The sequence below is a fragment of the Xylaria bambusicola genome (genome assembly GCF_022495145.1).
Source record: "Xylaria bambusicola strain CBS 139988 unplaced genomic scaffold F5B22scaffold_20, whole genome shotgun sequence".
Lineage (NCBI taxonomy): Eukaryota > Fungi > Ascomycota > Sordariomycetes > Xylariales > Xylariaceae > Xylaria > Xylaria bambusicola.
In genome coordinates this window covers 543,700-569,453 of record NW_025953573.1, presented here as the reverse complement: position 1 = coordinate 569,453, position 25,754 = coordinate 543,700, and the positions used below count along the sequence as shown (strand labels likewise).

At 47.9% G+C, this 25,754-nt stretch overlaps 11 protein-coding genes across 11 annotated transcripts; 5 read left to right on the top strand and 6 right to left on the bottom strand.

Annotated features, from left to right (window-relative positions):
- Nucleotides 1-736: 736 nt before the first annotated feature.
- On the top strand, nt 737-3,163 carry F5B22DRAFT_183611 (Presilphiperfolan-8-beta-ol synthase). The gene is made up of 8 exons (XM_047969440.1): nt 737-1,619; nt 1,672-1,798; nt 1,858-1,876; nt 1,927-2,094; nt 2,147-2,399; nt 2,457-2,508; nt 2,570-2,787; nt 2,852-3,163. The coding sequence occupies exons 1-8, from the start codon at nt 1,351-1,353 to the stop codon at nt 2,925-2,927; spliced, it is 1,182 nt and encodes a 393-aa protein (XP_047830963.1). The 5' UTR covers nt 737-1,350; the 3' UTR covers nt 2,928-3,163.
- A 1,045-nt stretch (nt 3,164-4,208) lies between these two features.
- F5B22DRAFT_646591 (uncharacterized protein) lies at nt 4,209-5,024 on the top strand (the record flags this gene model as incomplete). The annotated part of the gene is made up of 6 exons (XM_047978752.1): nt 4,209-4,286; nt 4,341-4,418; nt 4,472-4,594; nt 4,652-4,715; nt 4,813-4,868; nt 4,977-5,024. The coding sequence occupies 6 exons, from the start codon at nt 4,209-4,211 to the stop codon at nt 5,022-5,024; spliced, it is 447 nt and encodes a 148-aa protein (XP_047830962.1).
- A 911-nt stretch (nt 5,025-5,935) lies between these two features.
- On the bottom strand, nt 5,936-8,304 carry F5B22DRAFT_183430 (uncharacterized protein). Its single transcript, XM_047969439.1, has 3 exons — nt 7,722-8,304; nt 7,282-7,584; nt 5,936-7,192 (listed from the first exon to the last, which is right to left on the bottom strand). Exons 1-3 carry the CDS (start codon nt 7,876-7,878, stop codon nt 6,075-6,077), a joined length of 1,578 nt encoding a protein of 525 aa, XP_047830961.1. The 5' UTR covers nt 7,879-8,304; the 3' UTR covers nt 5,936-6,074.
- Nucleotides 8,305-9,173: 869 nt separating this feature from the next.
- F5B22DRAFT_606788 (uncharacterized protein) lies at nt 9,174-10,943 on the top strand. The gene has a single exon (XM_047974946.1). It carries the CDS (start codon nt 9,742-9,744, stop codon nt 10,633-10,635), a length of 894 nt encoding a protein of 297 aa, XP_047830960.1. The 5' UTR covers nt 9,174-9,741; the 3' UTR covers nt 10,636-10,943.
- F5B22DRAFT_606786 (histidine phosphatase superfamily) lies at nt 10,917-11,828 on the top strand. The gene is made up of 2 exons (XM_047974945.1): nt 10,917-11,523; nt 11,586-11,828. The coding sequence occupies exons 1-2, from the start codon at nt 11,201-11,203 to the stop codon at nt 11,587-11,589; spliced, it is 327 nt and encodes a 108-aa protein (XP_047830959.1). The 5' UTR covers nt 10,917-11,200; the 3' UTR covers nt 11,590-11,828.
- Nucleotides 11,829-11,965: 137 nt separating this feature from the next.
- F5B22DRAFT_606784 (cytochrome P450 family protein) lies at nt 11,966-13,807 on the bottom strand. The gene is made up of 3 exons (XM_047974944.1): nt 13,545-13,807; nt 13,164-13,485; nt 11,966-13,101 (listed from the first exon to the last, which is right to left on the bottom strand). Exons 1-3 carry the CDS (start codon nt 13,753-13,755, stop codon nt 12,105-12,107), a joined length of 1,530 nt encoding a protein of 509 aa, XP_047830958.1. The 5' UTR covers nt 13,756-13,807; the 3' UTR covers nt 11,966-12,104.
- Nucleotides 13,808-13,948: 141 nt separating this feature from the next.
- On the bottom strand, nt 13,949-17,290 carry F5B22DRAFT_183376 (family 2 glycoside hydrolase). Its single transcript, XM_047969437.1, has one exon. It carries the CDS (start codon nt 16,782-16,784, stop codon nt 14,142-14,144), a length of 2,643 nt encoding a protein of 880 aa, XP_047830957.1. The 5' UTR covers nt 16,785-17,290; the 3' UTR covers nt 13,949-14,141.
- An 848-nt stretch (nt 17,291-18,138) lies between these two features.
- F5B22DRAFT_183416 (Pam17-domain-containing protein) lies at nt 18,139-19,248 on the top strand. The gene is made up of 2 exons (XM_047969438.1): nt 18,139-18,952; nt 19,011-19,248. The coding sequence occupies exons 1-2, from the start codon at nt 18,280-18,282 to the stop codon at nt 19,109-19,111; spliced, it is 774 nt and encodes a 257-aa protein (XP_047830956.1). The 5' UTR covers nt 18,139-18,279; the 3' UTR covers nt 19,112-19,248.
- Nucleotides 19,161-21,027, bottom strand: F5B22DRAFT_183344 (ThiF family protein). The gene has a single exon (XM_047969436.1). The coding sequence runs from the start codon at nt 20,811-20,813 to the stop codon at nt 19,386-19,388; it is 1,428 nt and encodes a 475-aa protein (XP_047830955.1). The 5' UTR covers nt 20,814-21,027; the 3' UTR covers nt 19,161-19,385.
- Nucleotides 21,028-22,320: 1,293 nt separating this feature from the next.
- On the bottom strand, nt 22,321-23,687 carry F5B22DRAFT_183318 (uncharacterized protein). Its single transcript, XM_047969435.1, has 2 exons — nt 22,608-23,687; nt 22,321-22,541 (listed from the first exon to the last, which is right to left on the bottom strand). Exons 1-2 carry the CDS (start codon nt 23,475-23,477, stop codon nt 22,362-22,364), a joined length of 1,050 nt encoding a protein of 349 aa, XP_047830954.1. The 5' UTR covers nt 23,478-23,687; the 3' UTR covers nt 22,321-22,361.
- Nucleotides 23,688-24,411: 724 nt separating this feature from the next.
- Nucleotides 24,412-25,749, bottom strand: F5B22DRAFT_606775 (uncharacterized protein). Its single transcript, XM_047974943.1, has one exon. The coding sequence runs from the start codon at nt 25,389-25,391 to the stop codon at nt 24,555-24,557; it is 837 nt and encodes a 278-aa protein (XP_047830953.1). The 5' UTR covers nt 25,392-25,749; the 3' UTR covers nt 24,412-24,554.
- Nucleotides 25,750-25,754: the final 5 nt, after the last annotated feature.

Below are 25,754 nucleotides of genomic sequence, written 5' to 3'. Positions count from 1 at the left end.
GGTCTTGTGCAGGCTGGTGGTACGTATCATTTCGAGTGAGGTCGTTACGTGGCAAGTACCTCCCGCCTCCACCAAATCGTCTTCTGGTGGTCTGATAATTACACATACGAAGAGCTGGCAGTAAACTAACACACGCAGACCGATTCCCGACGCAAGATGCCCATACCAAAACAGCTATGTTCAACCTACCAGGTGTACTGAGTGTATACAGGTCTAAAGATGGTGTATCAAAGCGAGCCATCCATGGCGCTCTCGTCATCATCAAGAGCATTGCAATTCATCACGGACACAGGGAAGCACAAGATGTAGGGTTGTCTTACGTACAGGCGTCACTAACCTCAAGTACTTCGCTGCAAGCAGTCAACATGCTCATTAGGAGCTGAGACAGTCATGTGAAGTGTTTCCTGTCCATTTTTGACTCATACTAGAAAACCCGGAGGACTAAGGTGGTTCATCTGCCGAACTTATGTGGCCTCTGTGGACAGCGAGGGGAAGCACAGGTCAACCGCTGCTACTTGAGGCAATAATTATATCAATGTTTCACTAAAGGAATGTTCGTGCAATTTCCACTCTGGGAGGAATATAGCTTATGAGCGAACCATTATTCATCGTTGCGATGGCACAATAACACCAAGACATTAGAGGGATTTTACCATAGTATCTGAGTTTACATATAAAAACTATAGGTAGGGGGAATACCTACTACATACTAATCTTTCAAGGCTGTGTGTGACCTTTCCTCTTGCACTAGGACGGTCAGCACACCACAGAGCGTGCAACGCGTGTGACTTGCCGTATGGCACCATCTTCTTACAGGTTGGATTGGCAAAGTATCACTGGCCTATGCGCGTAATCCCCCGAATTAGGAGGAGCGATTACTTTGTTGTATATCATGAGTATGGTAGTACGATACGTGCTGTTACAATTTCCAACTTGGTAGTCCGACAATCACTACTTTAATTGGGTAGCTAGTATTAACGTTCCCTCTATCTGCACGAGATATTCTCCCTTTCAGGGCGTACTAAGACGTCACCGTAGCTTCCGATGTTTTCCTCTCTTAGTGTACACAGAGCATCTATTGTATTCTTTTATGCGACATATTATATTTGGGTCATCGTACCCGCAATGCCCAGTTTGACTCTACTACAATCTCACCCGGTGTTGCACTCTTGACAACTTCTATATAATTCATTGCTCCTATTTGAAACAATCTGTCAGCTTCAATGCTCTCTTATAACCTTAATTATACAAATATGAGCAAACTTCTCACGGGTTTTGTGAAGTTTTAAAAGCATCATATCTCAGATTCCAGTCGCAGCGCCTTTGGTATAATATGCCCATCTAGTCAGTATGGACCCAGACGACGCATGCTACAGCGCAGTTTCATTTTCACCTAAGAAGTTGAACTCTTCTACTTCGATGCTGTCAAATGACACACCCCTGGCGGGTACGCCAGATATGTCTGAACCGCCTCAAACGGTGCCGAGCCCGGCGGATAGGCTAGAGTCAAGACGTTTTGTCCGAATTCCAGATCTGTTCTCCTCTATAATGGCGCGGAAACCGGTGGTCAATCCGAACTACTTCCAAGTCAAAGCCGAGGGCGATAGTTGGATCGCGCAGTAATAAGTGTCTTTACTATCATATCAAATGGGGTTGCTAACCAGCCAATAGAATCATGAGATGGGATGAGGAGACGCGTACTAAATATGTACAAGTTGACTTCTGTTATATTAGTTCTATATGGGTAACAACATGCGACGATGAAGCATTACGATTAACGCTTGATTGGCAATATTGGGTAATTCCCCTTCTACCGAAAATTGATGTTAACCAATCTCTAATCAATCATCTCTTCAGGTATTTCTCTTCGACGATCGTGGGTAGAACAGCCGACATGTTGAAGTCCCAAATTGACTGTCTCTGCAGAATTTGACGAGGGTCACCTGAGGGATGATCCTGTCGCAGCACAGGAAGAAGTCAACGCGACGATGGCCATCATGACAGATGACCAACCCCTAATTCAACCTGATCAGAACCCAATCAGACATATTTTCCAGACTTGCTGGCGACGTATTAAAAAGAGAGCTTCTCCAGGTAAGTATTTTGACTAATACTTCCGGATCCGTAATAACTAAACATCAAACAGAGCTACAGCAGAGATACAGAGAACAATACAAGAGATACTTCGACCAGCTCGTGGTGCAAGTCGAGCGAGTTGCGCATGGGGAAGCTTTGACAATCAACGCGCAGACGTACATCGAGATGCGCTCGGGGACTATTGGCCTTTATCCTGCCCTTATCGTGTGTCAATTCGCCGAGAATATCAAGATCCCAGGAAGCGTCTTCTCCCATAGCTCCATCCAAGAGTGTATGCGCTTATCAGCGGAGCTCTGCGTTTTGTCAGTGAAGCCAAATCTAGCTCCTCTATCCTATGCAACCATTAACACTACTATTAGAGTAAATGACGTCGTTTCATACCGGAAAGAGTTGGTACGGGATGTCTATAGAGTAATGTGTCGCAGCACAGCACTCCTTATGCTATGAGATCTAACGTGATGTTTACGTGTAGGAGCTGGGAGTCGACTACAATTTGATCTCTATCCTTGGAGACAAAGGCTTATCGGTTCAACAATCAATGGATGAGCTGGGGGTCATGGTCAATAATTGCTATAGACGATGGTACACTGCGCTAGCGGAATTGCCATCTTTTGGAGAAGAGATAGACAGGGAAGTGCTTAAATTCGTCGATATCTGCGCTCTGGTTCCATTGGGCAACTTACATTGGAGGTAAGCTTCCAAACCTGTATAGGGTGGTGACTCTATCCGGCATATACGCTAAACCAAGACACAGCTTTATGACGGCCCGATATTTTGGCGCTGAGGGCCACGAGGTCAGCAAAACAAGGATTCTATATCTCCCAGATTGAAATACCTCGAAGTTGCGGACCACGAGAAGGTCGTGGGCCCTTTCTCGTTCAAGATGTCAGAATTATATCGGTTTCAGATTCCTTGTCTACAAGCTTTAAATGTCCTCCTAGTCAAGTTTGTAGTTTGGAGCAAGAAGGGTGAATCAATAACAAATTTCGGACCTTCGACAGTTATATTCTATGAAAACACACAATGACTAACTAACTAGTACAGCTTTAATCTAACCAATTTCTTGAAACCACGCAATTAGTTTCTGATCGCCCTACTTCTTTTTGCTAGTAATCAACTCAATGATTACTCATATGCAGAGTCACCTATCCCTTTAGTTTTGGGTGGCTTAGGTCATATACTTTACACTCCATAACTATTACTATCTTACAAGATGTGTCGCCGCATTTTCTAAGAGTCGGCATGGCATAGTGCTTTATAGCCAATGGGGAGAGTTGTCTTTCGGGATGGAGAGACTGATGTAATTGTATATACCTTTCTTCTCATAACTAGATTAAAGGTTATCGCCCCTTTCGGTTTTGGTAATATAACAACAAATCATAGTCCAGATATCAAGGCTGTTGGGGCTTTTCTACTCGTCTTGGCAGTGATTTTAATATGCTGTGACAGCCCTGCTCAAAGATACTGTGCAGCCAAGCATATTGCAGATGACGTAAGATCTAAGACTTTATTCATACGATTATTTGATGAGCTTGACCTTGGGCTAGGACAGGACATGTCGAACAACACAAAGCTAGCCTTCCAAGCCCCTATACAATTCTTCAGTGCTATGACCATGCTAGCAAACGACTTACCGGTATTCGAGCAAGGGGGTGCCTGATTTCAAAACCCAAACTGTATATATAGTAGTTGGGATAGTCTGAATCAGAACACTCAGGGTCTCTAAAGACTTACAGAAGTCTTATTGAACTGAAACACGCCTGAGTGAAGGTATCTGAGAACATCAGCTCTCTTAGCATAGCTATTTCCTTTGAAGTCAATGATATCATGTGACAAAGCAGCAGGTACTTTGTATCCTGGTATCTTGGGCAACTGAGGAAGGTGCGAGGCTTCAAGTCAACCAGGCAGGCTGTTACGCAATGTAATCATTTTAGTACTTGGGTACATGGGTATGTGTTTACCACTTTCCTCAAGTGCAAGCACTTCAACAACTCATGCGCTTTGCCCATCACCAACTTCGATTGTGCGTCGTACTTTTTCCTCGACTTTAGATCCTTGGCCCGCTCCACGTTACCTTCACTCGAGTCTCAGCCTTCACCGCCAGCGCAAGCATGTCTACTCCTGCAAAGGCCGCAACTCCTGCCAGGGATGCGACCCCTGCAAGGGCTAGAACTCCCGCCCAAGTCGTGGTAAGTCGTCACACATGAGCGCTATGGCTTCTCTGGTTCTTATCAGATGTACAGTTGATCCCGGCCAAGGAATACTATCGGGGGAAAAGAAAGAGAGATTCCGAGGACCATCATTCTGAGCCCAAATCCCCAGTATGTCTTGACCCCAGAACCTAGCAGTCGAAGCACTTTCGGCTAATAAATAGGCGGTGAAGGGACCTTCTACACCCGTACGTTCAGCAAAGTCGTCACCATCGAAGAAAAGAGCGAAAATGAAGCAAGAAACTGTCGAGGAGATCGGCAATGTGAATATTGTCGATAAGGATTCCGTAGGTTTTGAAGGACGTGTAACAGCCGTCCGTATAACGTACTAATGACGAAAATAGAAAGTGGCGGAGAAGATGGGGCTCGAAACTCTGGAGAAGAAGACCGAAGAGCTGCAAGGATACGGTGTGTATTCAAGCCTCTCATACTTGCATCCTCAGGCTTTCTGTTTCGTTTGCTGCTTGCCATGTGAATAAGTTGATTAACGCTCCGGTACCTGCAGTCAACCAACTCCAAGATGCCGTCACTATTGGTATGTATCAGCTGCGCGACCTGAAGGTAAGTGAGGGCAAGGTCCCCCGCTTCTTCAGCTAAAGAAGGCCATTTCTTGGATTGGAGAGAATACCGACTTAGCACAATTCAGCATACTAATACGTTTCGCGTTAGAAGAAAATCGCCACTGCAATTTCTACTCTTACACCAGCCGATGAGTAAACCAAGGCCTCGATGAACTTCTGTCGCCCTATATGCACTACGACGCGACAGAGTCTAACAATTATTACTGTGTTGTTTTTGCACCGCTACATTTTCGACTTGTTTCAGGAACGCGAACGTGGTACGCGAACACCTCGCTAAATATCAGAAGCAAAAAAGTGACCGCATTGTTTCCTGCATAGAATAGGGCCCTATCTAGGCGCTAAGAGTGTTCTATCCAGTTGAAACGTAGTAAGGAAGATATCTATATTCGAAAACTTGTGCCGTCGCATTGTTCAGTCTGCATCTGATAATTTAAATTTCGTCTTCTCTTCAATCCTGGGCGCCCGTCGGACGCCATGGGGAAGTAAAACAACGCCCAGTCGGGTAGGATGATTGGCACGATATCTCTACTATGCCGCGTAACCTCATTGGCGAGGACGAAGTCTAAGAAAAATGGGGGTGACAAACACTGGTGACATGTGATCAGTCTGTTGAAAATTTATTTTCTGCATAGCAGATGGTTCGTATGGTTGGGGTACTATGCCACCCCTGAAGGGCGTGGTGGCTTGGTGATTCCAATCGGTGTAAATCTTCCTCTTGACTGGCTTCAATTATTCTCTGCTCATTCGGGCAACCAAATCTGTCTGTGTGATAATGATACTAGACATGTGGACATACTCATTGCAAGTCCTAGGGCTACCTCTATTCGTTGTTATAGGAATCCACCTCTTTCGCAGCTTGCACAATAAGCCCTTCACCCACAATGCCCATATTCCTCAACTTCCATCGTCTCTTCTCTCAAGTCATCTGATGATCATGAATCAGTCTACAGAGAAGAGCCCGAGCAGCCGTTACTCAGATGAGCTGCAGTGTTTGTACGACATAGTATAATGTGTAATAAGGGGTTTGAGTCATCACTTTACTGCTCAGTTGTTATATGATTCCTTAATCGCTGTTACGACTGGGGTAAGAAAATGCAAAGCTCTGCATCCGAACGCCTTAAGATAGTCTGAATAACGCCAGGGTCATGAATTTTTGCATTTGCCTCTGGAAGACTATTAAGTTAACCTAGTTAATAACAAGGGCGGTTGTGTCAACATTGTCACACTTTCCATCCTGATCCCTCTCAAATATATCCGTCGTGCTTTCATATCCTTCTCTCCAGCAAGTACACGTATCGCCGCGACCGTCCAGAGGCGGGTCGGTTTCTCTGCATTTGAAATCTCCCATGCCAGCCCACCATTGGCTTTCTTCAAAAGGGTTCGGGTCATCCTCATGACGAGCCGTGACCACGTAATCGATGCAGACATCTTTGACCATGCCCCCCTGTTTATCAGTCGTTGTGCTCGTCTGGCACCCATTCAAGGCAGTCCGTAGCCTGGCCTTGCAATGATCGAGGCGTTCCGCGTCATCCATGCCCAAGCCGAATTGTGAACCCCCAACACAACCTCCGTTATCAAACAGAGCGCCTACATACAGCTTATCACTACTGTCTGGTATGGCGTAGCTTGCTGAGACACCGAGCGACTTGGGATGTCCGCTGCTCGTACTGCCCGTACCTATGGATATTGGCGGTACGATGAATACGGGGTAGAGCTGGGATGAGTTGCAGAGGTCGTTGATGAAATTCTCTGCCGCAGGCTGGGGGAATCTGTTACCATTCGCTTCGCAGCTCAGAGTGCCGACATCCGTCTGCATGGTAGTTACCTCCGGTTCAGGTTGTTTCGTGGCCATCGGCGGCGCAGGCACGTCCGTGTTTCTCAGGCTCTCAATAGGGTCATGAGCCTTGCCACCGAAGACTTCGAACTCAAGGTTCAGGTCTGCAGAAAGGGGTGTGACACCCTCTTCGACAAATTCTACCCAAAAAGATGGGTCTGGGTTCAACTCAGGTACCTGTGCACCAGACCAAGTCGAGGGCTTGTCTGCGAATACTTTGCCCATTGCAGATTGGACTTCTTTAGTCGCCGCCGACAAGTCGACACCGGCGGCGTCAGGAGTCTTTGCATATTCATCTCTGGGAATCGGCGGTTCCTCTGATTCGAAATGTTGTTGAACGTATATAGCAACTGCATCTAGTGCGTATGAATCTGCATTCTCAAAGGCATACCAGGTTCCCTGATTTTTAGCCAAATCCCAGCATTGCTGGGCCTGGTATGCATAGTCGTCAGTTCTCGGGTTAGTAACAACTAAAGTATGAAAAATATTAGCATATATTTCACCAACGGCAATTTAAACATCACCTGAAGAATTTTTGGCTCATCGTGTCTCTACTTACCAGTATAATGATAGATTTCATGTAGCATTATTTGGCCTCTGTTTGTGTGAAAATTCTCCATGATCCGCTGCTTATGCTGGTCCTGCGATGCTGCTCTGATGTCGTCTGCCAAGGTCTGGAATGATGCGAATCTTGGGCAGAAGACTGTGTAATGGTTACGCCAAAAGAAGTATACACTGGACCACGAATAGGCTACAGTGCCCATATCGCATTGGTTGGCATAGTCGTAGCAATACCAATAGATATACTCATGTTGTTGAAAGCCCTGGTTCAAGAAAAGCTGGGCGAGGTTGGCAAGGTTGTCTAGCTATGTTAGTAATTGCGTTGGTGCTTTCATAGATATGAGAAAAAGTGTTCGGAGATTCATGGAAGAGTGTTTGATGTATGGAAACAGTGCTAAGTGATATGAGCGCGAGATGATGATGGTAATGTGTGCTTACTATGTATGGCCGTCTTGTAGTCGTAAAACCAACCCCACCCATTCCAGTCATTCCCAAGCCATTGTTTATGGATTTTGTCGAAATCAAAGTCGTCTAGTCTGCAAATAATCAGTACAAAGATGTCGGCGTTCTCCGAACGCCCTGGTGTAATGAACATGGGATTACCTGGTGCTTGTTTGGGCTATAGCCAACTCCTTGGCTTCTTGCCACGCAGCGATTATCTTTGATCCCACACTCTTCGGGTCTTTCAAGTTTCCACACTTCTCAGCCTCGATAAACTTTCTAGGGATACCACTCATCTCCTGTCTAGGCATGTGGTGTAGAAATCGTTTGTATAGCTCGTCGTCGTTGTATGTGGAGTTCATGCTACCTTCATCTTGTCGATAGATGGTATAGCCCCCCCTTTTCACAACCATTGGGTTGCTCGCTACAAGAAGAAGTAGCGTAGCCCATATTAGGACCGTTCGCAGATAGAGTGAAGCAAACATCTGTTTAAGTGAGATGAATAAATGTGTTGTCAGCTGTACCACACTAGATCGCTTTTCTCTACTCCCGCAAGTGTGATAATGTATCGGGAGCTTTTGTAAACGGGGAGCTGCTGATCACATATATATTATCATCTCACAGGCGAATACACATAATTTATACTCCCATTTTCCACCTTCATTGGCAGTGGCTGTTGGGCACCGTCCTGGATAAGTCATGTTGGTCCTGAAATAGCACATTAGGTGATTACATCTCCTCTTTCTTCGTAGGTGAATGATACTGCGCCTTGAATTGTATACATGGTAAGAACCTGTGTTTTATTTTTGTACTCTTGGACGCTAAAGATCCTCGTGTCAGCCGTGTGATGCGAAATTCGCCTGATATATTCCCTGTCACGAAAGGTGTGTTAGTTGGTGATTGTATAAAGGTAATACCGGTACCGTAGTTATCTCTATTACATTATTCCTACATCTCGACTCTACCGTCGGAGGCGTCGGAACTACGCGGCTCGTTTACGCCGCAAAATGATTATGTTCCATCCCAACCAACTGCAGAAAAAGCTCTTCATAGTCTTACTAAAATTACTCCCAACAACTCTTAATGCTAGCCCGTTCACAATCCTAAGCCGCAATAGCTCGTTAGTGCTTGCGCCGCTCTTAAAGTCACTAGTCTCACACTTTAATAACATATCAAGCGATAAGTTTGCGATTTTACTATTACGCTGGTGCTGTGACTATTCGATTGGTATTTGGGGTCGGTAGCATGAGTGATGCACTCCTATTTCATGTAGGCTGACAATTGCCTGAGTCGTCGTGATTTCCTGTAGTCTATTCGAGCAGTTCTCTAAATACGCAATGTTTGGCCTTCGTAGGCAGCTCTGTGGCGTAGAGTAGGGCCAAGAGTTGTCTACGATATCATGTGAGCGATGCATCAATGTAGATGGTCCAACGAGTGAGAAGTGGGGCTATGAGCGAGCTCTTATTGGTACGCTGCGCCTCTACAGGAATATGCCAACATCCGAGTTGCCAACATGCAGCTCCGAACATCCCCGTTGTGACCTTGACCTATCCTGTTTCTCTTCTTCACGGCTTTACTCACCTTGAGCACAGCGTAGTTTCTCGAAATACTCGCCTGTAGCACTTGCTTCTTCTCAAATTACTACGGAGAGCTTCAAAGTCCGACCTTGCGAAATATGCGGCGCATCTTGTATCTGGTCGGGTTCGCCTTGTTCTCTTCCGCATATCGTGTAGAAGACCCTGACTCCCCTCTCCGAATATGTCCCTTGCCGAGGTGTGACTGCCCCTCGATTGAAAGGACTACTGCTCCCGCTGTTGGCATCGCACTCGAAATTGGCTATGGGCATGTTTATCCTATTAACCTCTGATGTCATTCCATACACTAACAGGCCATTTACTCTTTTAGTACAGCATCAGTTAAATACAACAACGGCACAATCACACCCATCGCTAAGATAAGGGGTTCTTCACAATATGTTGAGCTCATAAGGCACCTAGCAACTAGCCCTATCCAGCGCATGTCTGACGGTTCGCGGCTCCCCCCAGGTGTGGACGAGCATGACATTAGTACCAGAAAGATTTGGATTTGGTACAAAATCAAGTGTTGGGTCCGCAAACTCTTGTTTCTACCTGCCACGCGAGAGATAGGAGTCCTAGCAGACATGGTCTGGCAGTTGCATCAGGAAGCCGAAGCTGTTCTCGGAAAACGAGTAAAGGGAGTAGCAGCCTCGTCTCCCGACAGAGTCCGTCTCACGAGATATGAAATCAAGGATATACTAGACTATCTTTGGCTGGAAGACCTCGTCGGAGACAGGAAGAAAGTCTTTTTTGACCAATTGTTCTCCATGGCAGCCGCAACTGCTGGCTACTCCGATGGTCTATGTCCCAGTTATACTGACGCCTATAAATGCGAGAAAGAGGAACACCAACTTCCCAGTCGATGGATCCTTCAATTAGACTTCAGTCATCAAAGTCTTAGTGGAGCAATGGATCTGAAAGGCACCGCAAGGCACCTCTGGGCCGACGCTGAATTTGTAGATTTTGCTTTAGGGGCAGATCATCGTCCACACGAAGACGACAGTGCAGAACAAGAGTACTGGGACAAGCTCGAGGCTCGGATCCGGGAGTTCGTCGAATCAAATCACCGTCCGGAGAAGCTGTATCTAACAGGGGAAGACGCAACAGAGCCACGCTTCCTAGAGGTGGTTAGGAACGCCCTTGCGGACCTTACTTCGCCGCCTGTCCTGGAGGTTCTCAATCATACCGTGTCAATAGGTTCTGCTGATATTTTCCAGTTCGCGACCTCTATGGGTGCAGCTGAGTTCGCGAAAAGGAGGCAGGAAGGCATGGCAAACTGTCTTCTCCCAGAGCAGTGCCGAGGGAAAGCCCCTGAACGTAACACGGAGCTATGAGAGACGCAAGAGCTGTATGAGACAGGAAAGGTGTTTCGACAATAAAGAATTGTAGAAAATAATATACTGCAATTGAATGGCAGATTGTATAACGTGTATAAGTTCGTTTCTTTTCTACCCAACTCTAGTGCAAGAGGTGAAGTCGGACGAAGCCTGATCGAAACCTTGGGAACTATGTGGTTGCTATCAAGGCATGTCAGGGGCACATCTTGACTAGAACAGAGTCTCTTTGTGTTATTATAACAGGCTATACAAATCAAATAAAGCTAGTCTTAAGTGTTACAAATGACATGCACCTTTCCCTTTGACCAAGCGGAAGTGTTATAAACACTACCTTTAGTTTTTTAGTACCTTTGAATTGAACAATGGCATTGTTCACAACAGTGTAAGACTACAGGGGTCACTTTATACACATATAAGACTTCAACACCGCAGTTGTCAGTCACTTTAATTCCAAACACTCAGAAAGCTCCAACAAGATCAAACCCTTTAAAAAACAATTTCCTAAATATCTAAAACTTTACGACACACTTCAATCATCTTCTCCTCAAAGATACCAATCATAATGCCGGCTACTATCTGGCTCGTGCGCCACGCCGAATCTGTTGCCAACGCGACACGGAATGGAGACATCCACGACCCAGAACTGACTGATCTCGGCCGTGCACAGTGCGTGGTTCTTAGAGAGAAATTTGCGCGAAAGCATGTAGACCTCACTTTTGTTTCGCCAATGCAGCGAGCCATACAAACAGCACTAGAGATATTCCCGGAATCCTCAGGCCGGCCTACAGACCCAATGGTCCTTCTACCGGAGCTACAAGAACGCGGCAGTCTATCGGGTTGCACGCCATGCGATATCGGGAGCCCTCCCGATGTCCTCCTCGAAAAGTACGGAGATACTCGCTTTGACCATTCACACATGACAGTTCAATGGACTAATAAGCGCTCAGGTAGCTTCTACGCCCCAGAAAATGCTCGGGAGCGCGCCAGATTTGCGCGCAAGGTGATTCGAGACACGCTTAAGCCGTATGAAGGTACGGATCTCTGCATAGTTGTTATCACGCACGGCAGATTCATTCAGTATCTGACTGAGTCCGACGTGAAATTTCATAACGCTAAAGCGCGCCCTTATGTGTTCGCCCCCGCTGGTGAGGACGATATCGAGGCAAAGCTGATGAAAGTTTCGCTAACCGAGTAGTGCAGCTCACAGGAGTGAGTTCATTTCTTAGTCTCTTTCACTTCCATTATGAGCTGCGCTCATATATATCTTGATTTTACATAGATTTTACTAAAATTAACACGCGTATAAGCGCGGTACTTTAAATACACATGCTCTTTCAATTCTTACACCTCATTCCATCTATTTGTCTTGTAAAACGCTTCAGTTCAATGAAATCATAAAAGATATCGTGGAATCAAAATATTAATAAAGATAATGTAGAATACATTGAGCCGAGTGAGAATATCTCCTAGCTTGTGCGGACTATGCTAACCCGTACCCCTTTCGAATCTAGCTTCGGCGTAGCAATATGGTAATCATGTAGGAAAGCCACATCTTCATAACCAGTGTCCAAAAGCCTCATATTCCACCGTGCCATCGCAGCCATAGCCACCGCCATCTCGGCATTCGCAAGGTGCATGCCGATGCACGCTCGTGGGCCCTTGGAGAACGCCATCTGGTACTTGCGGAGCCCGGCACCAGCGCCAAGCCATCGCTCGGGATCGAATGTGAAAGGTTCCGGAAAGATGTCTTCGTTAGCGTGAACCAAGAGTGTGGAAATACTGAGGGATGTCCCCGGCGGAAAGGTATACCTGCGCCCTGTTGCTTCGTCGATGTAATGCAGGGATTCGTCGGGACATACTCGGGCATTACGCCCTGTTAGGCCGAAGCTGAGACGATGCGCTTCCTGAATGACTGCGTTGAGATACGGTAGTTTGTCAAGCTCTGCTAGTGTCTCGGAGGGGTGCGAAGTGAGTTCCTCGCGAAGCTTGGCCATAACGGACGGGTTGGCGAGGAGGTGATAGTGTGCTAGCGTTAGTGATAACTGAGCAGATTGAGTGCCTGCCATGACGAGAAGTGTGGCCTCGTCTTCGAGACGCTGGGCTGATTTCTCTGATGCGGGAAGTTTGGGGCTGTTTCGCAATTCGTGGAAGATGGATGGTGGATTTCTATCTTCTGCCTTGGTCAAAGCATCGCTGTCGTTGCCGTCACGATTTTGACTGAGTACCTTTTCGATTTCTTGCCGGATGCTAATACGAAAACGGATCATGTCGCCGATTCCAGAGGGAATGAATCGGCGCGCTATGTTAGACGGAAGTCTACGCATCAGGTCTCGCACCCAGGAGAAGTGGAAGTTGAACTTGACGGAACGGAGGACGCCATCGACATTCTCGCGCTTAATATTGGCAAGTGCGAGATCATCAAGGAGATTCGTACTATGGCCAAAGCAAAATTCGTTCACGATACTAATGAATCCTGTTAATTGTCGCGAACTGTATAAGAGGCTCAAACAGTTGTGCAGTCTTACTCATTAGCGAAGCCGAAGTAGACGTCGGAGAGATTCACCTCCGAGGTCATTTCAAAGATTGTCTCCAATTTCCGAGCCTTTTCTTCAATTGTTCGCGCACGCTTTACGATGCTCGAGTGCGAGAAAAACGGATTCAAGGCGTCGCGCCTCCTCCGATGCAGATCGTGAGCGACCGCGCCCCCAATAGACGAGTTTATCCCCAGCGCCTTAACCTTTTCAGAGTCTTTGTCACGTTTGTGACCAGATCCAGGGGCATATAGTGTCTCTAGATATTTCGGGTCCGCGATTGATACCTCTGTTGGCGATATGCGAACAACTGGGCCTGGTCTCATATTAAACACTCAATCTCGGACGAGCGTGACAGTTGGTAGGCCTCCTCACGATACTGATCATGTAATGATTTGATCTTGAAAACATATTGAGCGGGCTTGATCACATCATAATAACACTCGTACCAGTATGTGAGAGCAGCTAGCTTCGGACCTGGCAGTCTAGACAGCGGGCTCAGAAACAGGCGGTAGATACACGTCTTCAAAATATAAGATGCGAGTAAAGCAAAAGCCACTTGAGCCAGAAAGTAATGCATGGCCATTCTGCTGTCTTTTCTGAGATGAAGTAATAGGAATGCTTTTATCGAGCTTTGCTACAGAACATAGAATCTCCCAAGTCCCCCAGCAATACCCCTCGGGTGAGCCTTTAGTTTGCTTAGTTGTTAGTGACCTGCAGCCAACAAGACGAAGCCGTCCCGTTCGGGTGCGCCGGGGCTGTCACGACCCCTGCATCATGCTCGGCTTACTGCCTGTGCCGTGGAGCGTATACGCGTATTAAAAGGCAAGAATTCCCATTAGGCTGTAGAATGTCCCATCCCAGGAGTCGGACTACCTATTCACCCTGTAGCCAAGATATACATTATATTTTCGAACTGACTATGAAATCCCCATACATAACACCGTATTACTTTCCTGAGTTTTGATATCTCTAGATCGACACCTTGGCTGACTGAACATTCTTCCCCTTAACCTCTACAGCCGCGGCCCCAGATCCCTCAGCCTTCAACTCCAGCTTCTCATGCGGCCAGAGCGTAACATAATTATCAGACCAAAACACTGGCAGGACATCCTTGCCGTCCTTATCAACCAAGTTCAGCGAGACGAAAACGGCTGGTACGGAAGATTTGTTTTCAAGAATGATAGTAGCGCCTTGCTTTTTGCCCTTGGCAGCGCTAGTAGACACGGAGACCTCTGCACTTTGTAACTTGTTCAGAGCGGTATAATTTGCATATCTCGTAACAGGAGTGAAGAACCAGTCGGAGTCTTCCCAATCGAGAATATCCAGGTCCTTCGCTAGCCAGTAAACGTTGCGGCTGAGGACGGTCTTTTGATCAGCAGTGGCTAATGTGATGCGTAAGAATACGACATCAGTAGTCGTCTTCATTGGCTTTGTTATATCGAGGACATTGCGGCTCGTGTTCGGTTTCGTCTCTACGGTCTTAGTTGCCGAGTAGAGTGACTTTCCATTCTTGTCAATTACATCCACTGAGAGAATCCTTGATCCATTTTTGTCGATTGAATGGTTGATCAGATAGACAGACTTCTTGAGATAATCGTATGCGACATGCTCAAGTCTGGAGCCTGCTTTGGCACCAAAATAAGATCCAGCAGGGTGCAGATAATAGTCGAATAAATTCCAGTGAAGGCTTGGCCATGCGTTGTTGAGCATCCAGTAGATGAGTCCAGTGGCTGGTCGCTCTTTATTCCAAAAAGCTGACACGGATTCGAACTGCGACCTAGTCGCTTCATAGTCCATCATCTGAGCCTTCAGTAGATAGTCTTCCAGTGATGTAGGGGCACCATAACGTGCCCATAGACCATCATTGTAGATCTTGCGATCGTAAAATGAGGAGACGTTCGTAGACATGTGATAAAGGCCCTTGTTCGGCTTCTTCCAGAGATCGTCCATGTCTTCCTTGCTAAGGAACTTCTTCAGGCTACTAATTTCAGGAGTACCTACTCCAGCACCGAGCTCAGACCCGAACCCAAATGCTGCTCCGAGTCGATCTTCAGATGGTTCGACATTGTACCAATAGTTGGGCGGGACCCAGTCGTAAGGGCCATCCATTTTCATTCCCGAAGGCCCGAAGATCTTCGGATAACTTCGTTTCGACGCCGATGCAATGACGGGTATTTGCCAACCCGATTCTTTGAATGCGGAGTGGTATATTTCTGCAGCCCTGTCGTCCGGCCAATAATCGCTTCCTACGAGAAATCCTAGCATACTTGGATGGTTCTGCTGCATGGAAATCTCATGCTTGACACTTGCATTGGCAATCACGTAGTCTTTCTCTACCCACTCTACCTTCACAGCCAAGTCCGGGTTAAAGGACCAGGCTTCCCATTTGTCACAGCACTCCCAGCCCGCAAGCACCATCAAGCCTAGTTTGTCTGCAATTTCGTAAAGCTCTGGGTGTTCGTTCTTCCCCTCTAGCCGAATTGTATTACCACCAAGATCTAAGGTCAGTTGAGCTTGCTGGGTGAATTTCTCGCTGTCCCAGCGAAGGAACATGTCAGCTGAGTAACCGCCGCCAAGGACCTGAAAAGGTAGCCCGTTCACGTAGAAGATCGTATCGTTATGAGAGTTAACCTTTGACGTGACCTTGCGAATGCCGAATTTGGCGTCGACCACATCGGATAACTCGTCGTTTACCGACACTGACAACTGACCAGTATACAACGGTTGTTTGCCCCATTGTCGTGGCCACCAGATCTTGGGTTTCTTCAACGCCGTTGACAAGACCAGTTCTTTGGACTGTAATGCGCCGAGTGTCACTGTCTGGTTCCAAGTATAACTTTGGCCACATTCGGAGGTGATATTGCCGTTAAGCTCAACAGTAACTTCATGCGACTCCAAGTTCTGAGCGGTCGATTTCAGGGTGACGTGCGCTGTAGAATTGTTACTTGGCAAGTCTGTTTCCGTGATCACTCGCAATGTATCCAATGCCACAGGACCCGTCTGCTTCAGCTCAATATCTCGCCAAACTCCGGTTCCATTGTCTGGAGGGTAGGGATTCCAGTCAACAAATCCTAATGCCAAATCGTAGTTGTAATTTGTGGGATAAACTCGTACAACCAATGCATTATGGTTGTCTAGAATGCCAGACACGTCGTATTTGTGACCAGCGTAAGCTCCAGCTTGCGTGAGGTTATTAGCTATCTGTTTCCCGTTAATGAATATGTCGGCTTTGGAAGTAATGCCGTGAGTCTGAAGAAAATAGTGCTTTCCAGGGGTTAAGTCAAGGTTGAATTCATTTCGATATAACCATGGAACTCGAAACTGATCAGCATCAACACTCTTGAGGTTTTCCGAATAGAACCAATCTTCTTCATTGTAAACGCCCACTTGTAAAAGACACCCTGTCAAGGTACACCTTGAACTGTCGATGCGGTGCCATGACGAAGTATCAGCGCCGATTTTAGACAGGGCATTCAGGTCGGTGCCAGCCTTTGCAGAGCTCTGGATATCCCATGATGGTATGATTGCTGGATAGCCTGGCTTCGAATGCAATGAGGTTGCTGAGGCCCCTCCTAGCCCAAGCAATAGCCCCAACACTTCGTATCCTCGCATAGTGGGCTGTTTATGTCAAATTCGACTGAACACCGCCATCGAATGGGGTGAGGGGAATGGAGTTATAAAAGACGAGAACGATGGCTCAGTGGACCATTTAAGGCAACCCCATCACCAGTGCCAAGATCCCAAATGATATTCGCAAGTTACCTAATATGGCATGTTACGCTGGGAGGTGGACCTACCCAGCTTCCCCGCAGATTGGAGGCGGTTCTCTTGCTGATGCGAAGCCGTTGAATATATTAATTAATTGCTCAGCCCTTCTGCTCCGACTGGCGAGGCCACCGTGGCTGCGTAAGAATGATCGTTGGAGGCCGTCAGGAGAGCGATACCTTCTGCAGTAGAGGACCAGAGGGTCGCAACAAGAGGGAACGGAATTGATCCTTTTGGAGCTAGAAGATTAAGCGACAGCAAGGTACCTGCGCCATGCCGCAAGCAGCTAAATCTAGACCATCGTTGCTTATTATTGTTGTTGCAATTGCGACAGCAGGCGAAGCAGGCAACCAGTGCTCCTCAGCCAAATCTGCATTCTGCATTTTTCGCTATGCACCGAAAAGCAATACATGAATCATGTACGCTCAGGATTGTGCATGCATCCACAACCCAGTCGGTGAATGCTGTGTGGATGTCACGTTACTCTTAACTACGGCAGCATATGCAATACTCACCTGGGGCTTGGCTCGATCAGCCCATTCTGCAAGCTTTTCCGACTCATTCTCAGCCTAATAGCCGCAATTCATGGAGTTGAATAGCCGAAAGTCTCCAATATCCTACGTGTTTGGAACAGCCGTCTCTAGGGCGGCCTCAGGACTTTGAGAACACATCGTGGAACATTGGTTACAATACAGGAGTAGATCGTAATGAGCGGGATCGAATGAACTGCACTTAGGTGGCATCAGATGCTACCTCGTATCTACCTGAGCGACGATGTGTGGCGATGTGTGGTGATGTGTGATTTGGTATATTTATCCAACAGCATCCCGAGATAATTCACCTGTGAATGTGATCACTGATCAGGGGAGAATGGCTCGAAGTGGTGGGCAAGGTGATGAAAGTGGAGTACCCGGTACATAGATGCCGTAGCTAGACTGGGTGGAAACTGCCGTATGCAATACATGCACCTGCATCTGTATGGGAGCTTCAAAGCTGATTGGAGCTGGACTAAAGACCCCCGCCAGCCTGCGTCTGCCAGCTGGCACTCCACGATTTGCATCTGACGGATGCTTTTCCCCAGACGTCATGCAGACAAGCTAGGTACCTGGTACCTGCCAGGTGATCCGGAGTGCCCAAAGCTTCACAGTAGCTCCGCCGAACTTTTCGATTTAGCGTCTGAGACAAGCTTCAACAGGCACACGACGACGTCAATCTTCCACAACCCGCCGCGACCACAGAAACTCTCCACTCCACCACCCGTGCAACGCCAGAGACACTTCAACAGAACGGGCAATTGGATGCGCAAAACTTCGTAATTGACAGCAAGTCATCAGAACTCACCATGTTGACCCCGACGACCACCGCCGCCGCTGCGGCTCGCTTCGCTGCTCTCGGCAGTCGAGGACTCCAGCTCCCAACAGCTCTCATCCGAGGCCCGAGCTGTCCCTACGCAGCCGCCTTCTCATCGCTATCACGCCAGCAATGCGCAGCCTCCCGCATGCCTTCGAGACAGTTCTCGACCAAGAACTCCTTCTTCCAGCCTAACCCCGCCCGAAAATCAACAACATCAGTGCAATGCCAGTTCGCAGCTCGGCGACACGCCAGCACAGTATCGGCGTCTAGCGCCGCCGGCACAAGCTCTCCCTCCGCGTCCGAGCCAAAGCTGAACTGGAACACCTTTTTCCAGCTGCGGAAGACGAGGAGACGGTTCCAGCTCGCAAGCAGCATAGTGACGATGGCCATAGGCGGTACGGCGGGCGCGGTGCTGCTCGTCAACATGGAGATGGACTGGCTGCTGAGCAAGGTGCCCATGGACCCCATCTTTGCCCTCGGCATCGTCACGCTGAGCTTCGCTGGCCTGGGATGGCTGGCGGGTCCGAGTCTGGGGTCGGCCATTTTCTACACATTCAAAAGTGGCGTGAAGAGGCCCATGGGTGTGAAGGAGTCTGAGTTCTTCAACCGTATCAAGAAGAACCGTGTCGACCCTACCAACAGCTCGCTGAGTGGGAATGCTGGTAAGCTTTTCTTACCCCTCTATTGCTGATGCGGGGTCGGTTCTAACTCTGGCTGCAGTGCCCGACTTCTATGGTGAGAAGATCTCGAGCGTCGCGGGTTATAGGCAATGGTTGAAAGACCAGAGGGCATTTAACAAGAAGCGGACAAGCTTTGTCTAAAAGTTATGGGAATTCAAGTAGGGGGGCGACACGACAGTACGGGAAAAAGGGTAGGACAATTGGGACGTGTCCATTCAAACTGTACCAGCAGGTTTTGGTATGTTTGTACGTATGATTCGATTTGGAACGGCGTTCGGCGGAGCCTCTCCTTGAAGTTGTATCAATTAAAGGCACAATCACCCGAAGAGTCTAGTCTTTCATTCAAACAGCCCTCGTCTCCAACCACTATACGTACTTGTTGGTATAATCGTCTTTTATTTGGTCAATGGCATCACTATGTGAAGGGCATTGTTGGGTCTACTTCATTTCTCCAAGCCTTCATTCCGCCTTGTATATCCCCTATAAACCGCTCCCCACTCCTGTCCAGACCCATATCCTTGAGCTTCCTCGTAACCAGCTGTGAGTCATTCCCGACTCGACAAACAACGTAAATCGGCGCATTAGATGCTATATCTTCCGGTAGCCATTCTAGACGAGGCTCGTCTCCATTTGTCGTTGCCCTACTTTTCGATTGGAAAGTCGAGAAGGGGATATTAATAGCCCCTGGAATGTTAGCAATGGCGAAATGTTCTTTCTCTCGAACATCCAGTAGCAGACTTCTCTCTTCTGCACTACTTGCTACGATCGATTTGTATTGCGTCGCACTGATTCTCTCCGAGGGCTGTAAGACGGTGACTGGGGAAGTGACGCCGCAGAACTGGACATAGTCTAATGACCCAGCCTTTAAATACTTCAACGTTAGTGTCGACGACGCCGCGCAGGCGAAACAATTCGATCGTCGGCTACGCATCCTTATCGACCGGAATGGCGTAGACGAAGTAGCTGAGAATAAAAGTAAGCTTGGTGTAAGGGGCTCTCTGGGAACCTTGTCGTTTTCTTCCCCGATGCCCGCTGCGATCAACTTGATTGTCTCGAGAGCCTGTAACACTCCCATGACGCCTACTACCGGGCCTAGAATGCCTCCTTCGCCGCAGCTAACAACGCTATCAGCGGGTGGAGGTTTGGGGAATACGCATCGATAGCAGGGCCCTCCATCAGCGGAACCCTGGGGTGCGGGCGGACTATTCAGCACGATCATCTGGCCATCAGTCCGCAGCGCCGAGGCCGAGACGAGCGGCTTTCCAAGCAAAACACAGATGTCGGAGATGAGGTAGCGAGAGGTAGGATGGTCCGTACAGTCGAGGACCACGTCGTACGCATTCACGATGTCCTCGGCATTCTGTGGCGTGAGATGTTCATCGTAGCCGACGTACTTGACCTCGGGATTGAGACCCCGGCAATACTCGATAAGACTATCGACTTTCTTCATGCCGATGCGCGCCGTGCTGTGCGCAATCTGCCGGTGCAGGTTCGAGACCTCGACCGTGTCGCCGTCCACGATGCCCAGAGTCCCCACGCCCGCGCCGGCGAGATATGCGGCAGCGGGGCACCCGAGACCCCCGGCCCCGACGACGAGGACGGCCGCTGACTTGAGGCGCAGCTGACCCTTGATACCGACAGATGGTAAAATGAGTTGCCGGCCGTAGCGGACATACTCTTCCTCTTTAAGTGGCCATCTCCATTCCTGTGCTGATGCCTCTTCTGATGGCGGTGTTGGTGAGGCCTCGAGCTCTGCTAGCTGGGTTTTCAGCTGCTGTAGTTCCACCTCGGTCTTCAAGATCTGCGCCTTCAGTCCCTCAATCTGGTCGGCGACAGGGCCCATTCTGAGAATAAGCAGTGATTTTCCAATATATATGCAGCATTTAACTGTTTATATGCTAGGCATAAAGAATTTTAACTCGAAAAGTAGCAGAGGCAAACAATTAGATTATCTCACTTCAGATTATGCACTTATCCGAATAGTGTGGTTGTACCTAAAGCTGCATATGATCACCCCGCCCCCGCCATTAGGTACTTACAGGCGCGAAAGTTATACAAACATCTCACTTATCTTGGATTCTACATGGTGTGTGTAAGTCTTCATTGATCTAAGAGCTTTGTTCCCCTTTTTACTTTATATCGTTCTTCCATCCACTCGTTTTGTAAAGCAATCGTCATAAGGACTAGTATATCCTGCTTAGGGCCTACGTTACGTATTGGCATTAGCTCAGCCAGACAGCTCAAGTGAGGACCAAGCATTAAATTCATGAATAAGATCTACACACTGACAATGACAGATATGCTACACTTCGAGTGGGTAGTTGGCACTTTTGTACTAATAGTGCAGGTGGGATTTTTACTGAAAGACCACTAGGACTCATGAACATGCTGTCGCTACTATAATGACAACATCGTCATTCAACCGAATGAGTGATAACCCAAATTCAAAAGTTCCATCTCATTATAATGGGAGCAGAGCAACCTCTTTTAATATTGTGGTAAATAGTGGTTGTTCTATACTAGTCGCCATAGGGTGAAAATCTAACAACTAGATAAGGTTCAAATAAAGTTGCCAGTTTCAGATCAACTATGATGTACTCTTATTCTGTTGTGTGAGTTGGCTCAAAAAGCAACCAAGTTGCCCATGGTTTTCGTACGTAAAGCCTCGTAGAGTCTCTAGAGGTAATTGTAATCGAAGCACTGAGCGAACGACCAGAGCACCACTTTCCACAATCTAATAACAGCATTTCACATTGCGCATTTCGCATCTCATGTCGTGTGCACCATATATTCTCAGCAAAGTTCACGAATCATTAAAACACAAGACAAATCGATGAAAACATTATTCGCAGAAGCTCATTTCGGTCGCATGCAAAGCAACTCTCTCTAGGTTACAAGCCCCGAGCTCCATTCCTCCCGGTAGCAAAGAAATCACCGCACCGCCCCTCGCATACAATGCAACACAGACAAAAACAAGAACGCCATCACACGAAAAGAAAACCGGGAAATCATGTCCCCAACGCAACGCAAATGCGAAAACTCAGCGCTCGATCAAACTAGTTACGGGTCCATTTTGTACTCCGGGCGCCGCGCTCAGCACCATGCCAAGCATTACATTGTTCCATGGACTCATTGTCCATTCCATCTCTCATCTCCATGAAGAAGATAAAAGATAAAATAAAAAAGAAAGAAAAAGGAAATACAAAGGAAATACCAGCCACAGCTACTATGTATCTCCGTGTTGACCCTCTAATGCCCGCGGAGACCCATTGCTTCAAGCAATATACAGCAAGTAGCATTGTGCAGTGAGCGACGGGACATCAATGGTCATCCTCAGCAAAGGATACACCGGTCTAAGCACAGAGCAAGCAGAGTCATCTGAGCTGAGCTCTCAAGGGTAGAGACGGGTGGAGTAATTGAGAGCCCCGCGAGCACCAGGTTGGGCGAGATACTGCGCTTGGTTTCGGATACGGAGGTTATTGCGGGTTCTGCGAGCATCGGGGTGGACGTGAAAGGGTGCTGGGGCCTGGTCGGTTTGCACGACTTGTCCAAGGAGATGTTCATTGGGACCCTGCTCGGTCGCACCGGTCAGTATTGTGTGATCCATAAGGCTGTTCGGAGTGTGGCGATTACTTACAGGTCCGTTCCGACGTTCCCGTAAAGTCATGTCGCGGAATCGCGACAGCAGCTCCTCCTCTAGGTGTCGTGAATACTGAGATTCGTACTGGGGCTCGGGTCTACGACTGCCATGGGGACAGCGAGCAGGTGCATGAGGACGATTGCCTCGATAGGCGTTACGATCGAAAGGGCGGATGGGCCTACCACCCCATGTTCGATTCTCATTCATGGTGTCCTGACGTGCTGCATGGGGGCGAACAGGAGCCACCCCAGTTGGAGACACATCATCAATATTAAGCAGAGGTTCTTGTAGACCGAGGATTGGATTGTTTGGGTGCAGTGCTGGGAAAGCATTAGAGCGAGCTGTTCTGCGCAGGCGATGAATAGGGCGACCAGCTGGAGATGGGGCTGGGGCAGCAATGCCAGCTCCATTGCCAGAGCTGTTGGAGCTAGCCAGGACAGCAGCCATTTCGGGAGTGACGTGAGGTCTCAAGTCGTGAACTTGTTGCAGCTGATTCATCTGGAGGGTGTATTCTTGGAGCCTATCGATATGGCGTGATAGCTCTTGTGCACTTTGCAGCAATCGTGTTTCCATCTCCTCCCAGACATGGAGGCGGCGAAGGTCCCGTGCGAGTTGGGGATCATCTACCATAGTGTTTCCGTAACCAGTTGCACCACAAGCAGCACAGCAGGCCGGGAGTTCGCCAACCTCATGGACAGGCGGGAGATTGTGGAGGCTGAAGTCTGGTCCGCCTTGAACCGCTTGGAGCTTGATGGGGTGATAGCAGGCACTGTGGCGCCATTCCTTGCGGCAGACGGGGCAGCTTGCCGAGTGACGAAACCATTCCTGAAGACATTGCAGACCGAAGACATGGCCACACGGAAGCATTGAGCAGGGTTCGTAATAGTGGTCAGAGGCGTGGGTGATGGCAAGTTCGGCGCTGCAGATGCCACATGACACCTCGACGGTTACATCGGGTTCAAGCTTGCCTTCAGAATTGAAGAAGGGGGCCCAGTTGGACGTGAAACTATCACAACTCAAGAGTCAGCAGAGGTAAAGGAAAAGCACAACGGCAGAGAAGAAGGGGTCTTTTGAGTGTCATACCAGTCCTGCAGTGTGCGTACCATTGTGAAGTTCACGCAAGGTATGATTGCCTGAATTCTGGTGGTGCGGTAGAAGGTGATTAAGCACTATTGGGAGAGAGCAAAGAATAAGTGATGTGCAAGATCAGTCGAAATCCCAAGTGGGATGTGAAGACAGGCGAGGTGAAGTTTGTGGTTAGTCTGCATATAAAAGAGAGAAGAGGGGATCAAGATGTGATCCTAGCTACGGATTTATAGGAAATCCAGAAGGGGCAGAACAGAAGGCGGTCAGGCCTGGAGTTCTTCATCATGGAATCTTCAATGGCGGTGCCACCATTGAGAACATGGTACAAGCAATGGGAGTTGCGTGAATGGGTGGAAGTGGCCCGCTCACCAACACCGATTGAGTTTTCCACCATTCAAGATCCCCTGATCCGTATACCCGGATAATTGTAGATGGAACTTCTATATTACAGCAGTCCTGCCCAGGGGAAAATCGAATAAGCGCAATTTGGGGACTACTTTGGGTACCTACGAGATGGGATCCAAGTTGTATTCTCCTGCTGACTCTACTCTGAATGGCTCATTCCTGAATTTATCTAAACGCAACTAATAACGCAGCAAAGATGAAAATATAATAACATACTTCAAAAAGTTGGGGTCAACAGTTTACAGATAATTATTGCTAAGTTCTGATACATTCTCTTTCCAATTGAGTTTTCTCTCTTGCTCAGAGACTAATGGCTACAGCTATGTATACATCAATATGCAGAATTTCATATTGAAATTTGTGGGAAACACTCTTTGAACTCCAATTATGCACACCGACTTGTATCCTTCCAACATGAACCTACCTCATTGCCTTTAATCCAGCGTTAATTACTTACCACATGTTGTGTTGAATTCTCATCTCCCGCCACTTCCGCCTAGTAAACTCTCGGAATTCCCTCGACGTCTGCCGCATTATCTCCGCCGAGTTATGAAATCTCAGATCCCCCGGGTTACAAGGCCCGAATAAAAACCGTCGCATCTTGTCAATGTGCTCATTAACCATTCCCTCGGCGCACTCTTCACAATAGAAGGGCACAAATCCGCCTTCGGGGATCGTCGGCGGGACCGTGTTACGCCTGTCAATGTTTGGATTGTACTCGATGGGCGGAAGATAGTGACCACATTCATACACTAATGAATATCGGCAGACGGGGCAGGAGACGACCCCCTCTTCATTAGTGAAGCCTTCTTGGGCGGAGGCCATCAACCACTTTGTGAGGCAAGAAGCTCCAAACACATGCCCGCAAGGTAACACGCCGAGCCCTTCGAAAAGCTCCGTGCTATTAAAGTGGTCGTCGGGTGAAGTGGCGTTAGAGACCCAAAGTCGATGATCGAAACAGATTCCGCACTTCAGATCTAATTTGACGCAGAAACCTTCGTCATCGATATTTCCCTCTTCACCTAGATATCTCGCGAAGTCGCCGAATAAGAACACATCCTCGTTGGTCAGCAGGCGAATAGGTGTAGGCGTTGGGGTGCTCACACGAACAAGTCCTGGTGGAGGTCCCTGTACGAGGCTCTGCTCATATTCCTCGGGTGAAAGGCCTGGTGGTGGCTGCAAGTCGAGGTTAGTATTCTCGCCAGTTGTAGAATGAACTTGCCGGTTGGAAAAATCACTCTCGACGAACTGAACCGCCTCTTCAACTTGCTCATGCGAAAAGGAAGACATGGCTCAGGATCGATGAGAGAGAAATGTAATGCGATGTAATAGATGCGTGTAAATGATTGCTGTAGAATCGTTTTCGGGATACTCAGGTCTCGTAGCGGTTTTATGAGTGGAATCGAGACCTAAGACGTGGTGACAATTGAAAGCTTCATAGGAGCCTTTGTGCGAAAGGCCTTGAATCTTTATATACCCTCGAACTAACAAACACACTGAGTAACAAACACAATGTGTTTTCCAAGCACGACTCTTGGTTCATAGATACGTTCAGAGAGATCAAAGGGCATTGTTCCGTATGTAGTCTTTTCAAGACCATTGTTACTAGGACTTTATCTACAGACCAGGGCTGAACTCATACTCTGAAAAACA

What these genes read in the sequence shown, in the direction of transcription:
- F5B22DRAFT_183611 (XM_047969440.1), top strand. Translation starts at nt 1,351, where the DNA reads ATGGACCCAGACGACGCATGCTACAGCGCAGTTTCATTTTCACCTAAG. An exon ending in TCAGCGGAGCTCTGCGTTTT is followed by an intron (nt 2,400 to 2,456) that starts GTCAGTGAAGCC and finishes CACTACTATTAG; the next exon opens with AGTAAATGACGTCGTTTCAT. An exon ending in TTGGGCAACTTACATTGGAG is followed by an intron (nt 2,788 to 2,851) that starts GTAAGCTTCCAA and finishes ACCAAGACACAG; the next exon opens with CTTTATGACGGCCCGATATT.
- F5B22DRAFT_183376 (XM_047969437.1), bottom strand. Translation starts at nt 16,784, where the DNA reads ATGCGAGGATACGAAGTGTTGGGGCTATTGCTTGGGCTAGGAGGGGCC.
- F5B22DRAFT_183430 (XM_047969439.1), bottom strand. Translation starts at nt 7,878, where the DNA reads ATGTTCATTACACCAGGGCGTTCGGAGAACGCCGACATCTTTGTACTG. An exon ending in CTACAAGACGGCCATACATA is followed by an intron (nt 7,585 to 7,721) that starts GTAAGCACACAT and finishes TAACATAGCTAG; the next exon opens with ACAACCTTGCCAACCTCGCC. An exon ending in TGAAATCTATCATTATACTG is followed by an intron (nt 7,193 to 7,281) that starts GTAAGTAGAGAC and finishes TTCATACTTTAG; the next exon opens with TTGTTACTAACCCGAGAACT.
- F5B22DRAFT_183416 (XM_047969438.1), top strand. Translation starts at nt 18,280, where the DNA reads ATGTTGACCCCGACGACCACCGCCGCCGCTGCGGCTCGCTTCGCTGCT. An exon ending in CTCGCTGAGTGGGAATGCTG is followed by an intron (nt 18,953 to 19,010) that starts GTAAGCTTTTCT and finishes CTCTGGCTGCAG; the next exon opens with TGCCCGACTTCTATGGTGAG.
- F5B22DRAFT_183344 (XM_047969436.1), bottom strand. Translation starts at nt 20,813, where the DNA reads ATGGGCCCTGTCGCCGACCAGATTGAGGGACTGAAGGCGCAGATCTTG.
- F5B22DRAFT_183318 (XM_047969435.1), bottom strand. Translation starts at nt 23,477, where the DNA reads ATGCTTCCGTGTGGCCATGTCTTCGGTCTGCAATGTCTTCAGGAATGG. An exon ending in GGGAACGTCGGAACGGACCT is followed by an intron (nt 22,542 to 22,607) that starts GTAAGTAATCGC and finishes GCGACCGAGCAG; the next exon opens with GGTCCCAATGAACATCTCCT.
- F5B22DRAFT_606775 (XM_047974943.1), bottom strand. Translation starts at nt 25,391, where the DNA reads ATGTCTTCCTTTTCGCATGAGCAAGTTGAAGAGGCGGTTCAGTTCGTC.
- F5B22DRAFT_606784 (XM_047974944.1), bottom strand. Translation starts at nt 13,755, where the DNA reads ATGGCCATGCATTACTTTCTGGCTCAAGTGGCTTTTGCTTTACTCGCA. An exon ending in ATCATTACATGATCAGTATC is followed by an intron (nt 13,486 to 13,544) that starts GTGAGGAGGCCT and finishes ATATGAGACCAG; the next exon opens with GCCCAGTTGTTCGCATATCG. An exon ending in TACTTCGGCTTCGCTAATGA is followed by an intron (nt 13,102 to 13,163) that starts GTAAGACTGCAC and finishes AGGATTCATTAG; the next exon opens with TATCGTGAACGAATTTTGCT.
- F5B22DRAFT_606788 (XM_047974946.1), top strand. Translation starts at nt 9,742, where the DNA reads ATGTCTGACGGTTCGCGGCTCCCCCCAGGTGTGGACGAGCATGACATT.
- F5B22DRAFT_606786 (XM_047974945.1), top strand. Translation starts at nt 11,201, where the DNA reads ATGCCGGCTACTATCTGGCTCGTGCGCCACGCCGAATCTGTTGCCAAC.